Genomic DNA, 4,693 nt, shown 5'->3' on the forward strand with positions numbered 1-4,693 from the left:
CGGGCCGTCTCCTTCATGTGTGTCTCACTTTGTATTGAATGATGTTAAGCAGAGCTGGAGCTGGCGCCTCGGCCTCATTACCTTCAATTACAATAATTGTTGCCTCTCTCCAGTGTTTTGCATTTCTCCCTGGGGGAAATCTCTCTGCTGCTTCTTTTCCAGTCTTGCTCCAGCTTCCCCCTATCGATTGGATCGCTCTGGCCCCGGTCCTAGGAGCGATGCCTCCAGGAGGATAAATGCAAATCGTCCTATTGATTGAGAGGAGTAGGAGTGCAGCTCGTTTGGGGGAGGGAGGGTTAGTTTTAAATGAAAAAAAGTAAAGTGATGAGCATGGCAGGAAATGCTTCACTTTCTGGGCCTCTTAAATAGTGTCTCTTTATCGTGTCCTGTGTCTGAGGAGGATGCAGATTGGTGCCATCTGGATGATGTATCACATGTGCATGGAAAGGTGGGTCCTGAGACACAGACCCTAACCTGGTTTCCTACTTATTTTATGTGAACAAGTGGCACTGATCATGTCTGGAACGCAGGTCGCCTCCTCCCGTTTTGCAGGTAACTGAGTTTCACTGGGGACACTCTAATTGCTACTGAAAGTGAGCAGGGAATAGTGTGCAGGCCTCCATCCACCTCTTTGAACTGCCCCAGTTATGGGGATAAAACTCCCTGGGAGTTATTAACCTTGTGGGAACCTGCTCGGCAGCCTGTCTGTCACAGGGGAGCGGCTGGGGAAGGAGCCAGCCTTTGGGCTCTGCATAGCCTTAGATCCTGAAATGGCTACTTGATTCACTAAATCCATGGCCAGACTCAGAAGTGGGAAGCCAAAAGAATTGCGCAGAGTCATTTATGTTCACTGCCCCCTGGGCTTTATAGCGAGCTATGCTAGTTTAAGCCTTAATTATTTTTTTAAAGGCAATAATCAGCATAAATAAAGGTAATTCAGTAGAATTAACTTGTGTGTATCATATCCAAAATGGCAGCAAAATAATTGAAAAAAGCTAGTTGGTTGTTGGCTAGTGTTGAGCAGTTAACAAAAAATCCAAACTATGCTAATTAATATTGCTCCAAAAATGCTTTAAACAGTCCCAATGCTTTTAACTTCATGTAATTTCCAGATGAGAAATTCTTAGCCGAATCATAATCGCAAGGTGCAAAAAGGAAGATATGGTGTGCAAACGTTGCTTTTGACACAATTTGAAATGATTCCAATGTGAAGTACTAACCTTTCCTTGCTAGTGAAATGAGCATCTTATGTGGCAGTGCCAGCAAATGCCAGTGTGCACATCCAGCACTATGGAAATACTCAGCTCCCTGAGGAATGTGGCTCTCCCCAGGACAGTGCTGCTGTGATGCCTTGACTATAGAGGTGAATGTAGAAAGGATTTCCAAATTACAGCTGTTATCCACTTCTATTTTTGCCTATTTTTTTTTTTTTTGGCGGGGGATGGTTGAAAGGTTCAAACAAGCAAAGAATACTGCAAAACCACAGTTGTTTGATACAGACTGAGGGAATGGTTGCATCCAATCATTTGAGGGAAATGGTGGTGAGTTGCCAGCATACCAGGCAAGTTTATAGAGGGGTGAGGAATTTGTGATAATGTTCAAAGCTGCCAGATGAAGGAATTACTTTTCACTCCAAACTGTTTTTCTAGGGTGAGTTACTTAAATCCAGGGCACCTGCAGGCTGAGGTTTTAACTTAATTTAGTCAGTTTTGCAGGCACGCTGCTGCAGTGGCACATAAACAATAGGCAGTAGCAGCAGGGAGAGGCATTAATGCCATTTCATGTGAAAAAGAGACAGGGAATATATGAAAGAAGCAATACAAAGAGAGGAGGTTGAAATTTCTAAAGCTAGGTTCCCAGAGCCAGAGTGGAGCTTTTCTCTTGTTCAAAGTTATGTACTCAGTGCTGCCACGCTGACCTCTGTCTTGGCTTGTCTTATTTTCCTTCTTGACATAGGAAAGGCCTAAACCCCTCATGGCAGCCATCCTCTCATGCCTGTGCTGGGTCTCTCAGATGCATGGACCTTCTGGAGAAGGTGGTGGTTGTGGTTTAGTGCTTCATTGGAAGCATTTCACCAGCTGACATTGGGAAGGAGACTCTTGTATAGCTGCACAGCTCACATACTCCTGATGGAAAATAGTGAGCCTTTTCTGGAATGCGATTGTAGGGGAGAGCAGGGTCTGTCCTGAGCAGCTGCTTGCCAGACAGGAGAAATCCTGGTCTGGAATAGTTCAGGACACTGGATGCTCATCTGAATTGGTCTTTTAGAAGGACTCATCAGTTCTAAAGTCCTCCTGCCAGACTCGTGGCTCTGCAACTACTGGCTTGTGAAATGAAGTAAAAGAACCAAACAAACATTTGTGTGGCCTGCAAAGACTCATTGGACAAATCTCTTCTTTTAGTCGGCAATTTCATCTTCTTGAAGACAAAATTTTTCATTGTGGCAGAGTTTTGAGCTGATGCAGAGGAGAACGTGCTCCTATGAGATGCTTCCAAAGCAGTCCCTTTCCCCGAGGTGCCTAGAGGCTGATTTTGCAACCAGGTCCTTCTGTTCCTGTTGGCTTCAAAGGGCTTCACCGTATCTGGTAGGAGGGAGCAGCCCTGTGCTCTTGCAGGCTCTGACTACAGGCTGTGTAGTCCGTTCAAGTGGAGGCTCCAGGCTGCTCTCCCATGGCTGCTGGAGACACGTAATGCAGCCTCAGGCTTCTGACGCTTTCCTTGATGGTTCCTCGTAGTCATTATCCCACATTCCTTCTGGTTGCAGAACATGTTGTTATTATTGCTTTGTGCTGGGTCTGTCTCCTGTCCCTTTTTTACAGGCCAATCTGGCCCTGTTGGCTCTTGCCTCTAAAACAAAAGCAAATTAGCACTGCAGAAGCTGAATTATCTTGTTTATGCTATGGTCTGTCAAAGGACCCCACACAACCCTTGCACTGCTCTCTGAGCAGAGTATCAGTAACTGAGGAGACACAGTATGTCAGTCAAACCCTCCTGACACCATGACTCGATTCACGGGTTCCACAAGGGTCTTTAGTTTCTTTGGGGGGAACTAAGGCTGGGCAGTGATCCCTGCTGTACCTCCCTCACTTGTGGTATTTCATGCTTGTAGCATACAGAATTAGCAATTTTTTTACAGTAAATTGTACCTCACAATTCAAACTTGACAGCTGTCAATGAAATTTGCTGTTCAAAACTGATCTCGAGCACATTGCCCTCTGGTTAGTCTGTCTGTGCTCCCTTGGCCAGGATGTTTATAATACTCAGGGAGTCTCTCATGTTACTTATTGCAGTAATGTGGCTCCACGAATAAAAGCCATTTCCAGTCTGTCGGTATCACATGTAACAAATGAGATCTGCTAAATGCGCTTGTCACCAGTGGTAGGAACAGGAGAAACAGAATTGCACATGTTGCTGTAATGATTCTAAGTTATAATGAATGATATTTTCGGATGTTTGCAAATGAGTGTCTGATAGCTGGTGCCAGAGCGGGAGATATGGCTTGGCTGTTCTTGCTGTTTTTGTAATTTCTAAACAGAAATAAGAATTAGAAAATTACTTTGTGGTGGAGTGCAAATATGTATAACATAAGTGTAAAGACTGTGGTGCAGCACACGTGTATCTATCTTATACATATGCAAATGGAAAGATTCACAGTAAAACCATTATAATATGTGATGGCATCAGCACTAATTAGCTGGGGATCCAGTCTGTTCCTCTCTGCCAAAGTAAATTAGAGTTATCTCAGTCTCAGATTTCATATTTCCTCCTTTCTCTTTCAGGGAGGAATGTCTCTGTCACAAGGTATAATGTTCTCTATTGAAAATGTCTTTAAAGACTCACAAAAAATAAAAATTTTAAAGTAATTTTTGCCATTAACTTATTATCGGCACATCATCCAACAGCTTTAATTCTAGCAGCGGACCCAAATATTTAAAGCAGTTTGCCCATAAATGGGAAACAGTCAGTGCTGCAGAAACCAGGCCTTATAAAATGTAATGAGAATAGAAAGAAGAAAACTATGTTAGCAAACAAATTTTAATTAAGGGACACATTTTTTCAGGACCAACACGTGAAAGAAAACTGTCCAAGCTTAACATGACCTACAGGGGCTGTGTCAGAGCTCGGTGGTAGAACATCACCTTATGCTTCCGTCCCCAATAGCTGTTTCTGGAAAGGAAATACTGGAAAGAGAATGGAGTTACTGCGGGGTATGTTTGCTAATGGCTCGGTCCCACGGGCCTGCTGTTGCTGCTTGGATGTGATAGCAGCAGGTAAGACCCTGCGGGGCTGAGCGGGAAGCACAGAAGCCCCCAGAGCCACATGGTGTATTCCAGAGCGGCGTGGGGTCAGGGATGGAGATCCCAGCTGCACCCCAGTTCCAGCCGGCGCCTGTTAGCTCCGCACTGCGCCAAGCCCTGACTCGAGATTTCCACAACCTCGGAAAAAAAGCCCCGGCTGCAATGGAACTGCCGGCGGCCCCGCTGTGGCAACACTTCTGCACCTCGTACAGCCCCGGGGGTCGGGAGCGGACAGGCAGGGCCGGGCTGGCGACAGCGCCGGGACAGCAGGAGCGGGCTGGAGGGCTCGGCCGCCGCCTGGTCCCGCTCCGGCGCTGCCCGTCATCAGGAGCCCGGGGCTGAGGAGCTGCCAATCCATCCGTCCATCCATCCATCCATCCATCCATCCATCCATC

At 46.0% G+C, this 4,693-nt stretch overlaps 1 protein-coding gene across 1 annotated transcript in view; it reads left to right on the top strand.

Moving 5' to 3' along the window:
• Nucleotides 1-4,352: 4,352 nt before the first annotated feature.
• Nucleotides 4,353-4,693, top strand: part of BAMBI (BMP and activin membrane bound inhibitor) — a 6,040-nt gene continuing 5,699 nt past the window's right edge. The window contains 1 exon segment of the mRNA XM_025895410.2: nt 4,353-4,504. Within this exon segment, the coding sequence (XP_025751195.2) occupies nt 4,353-4,504 (152 nt within the window).

Source organism: Manacus vitellinus, unplaced genomic scaffold, assembly GCF_001715985.3.
Source record: "Manacus vitellinus isolate BGI_N305 unplaced genomic scaffold, ASM171598v3 scaffold_3_pilon, whole genome shotgun sequence".
In the NCBI taxonomy this organism is placed as follows: domain Eukaryota; kingdom Metazoa; phylum Chordata; class Aves; order Passeriformes; family Pipridae; genus Manacus; species Manacus vitellinus.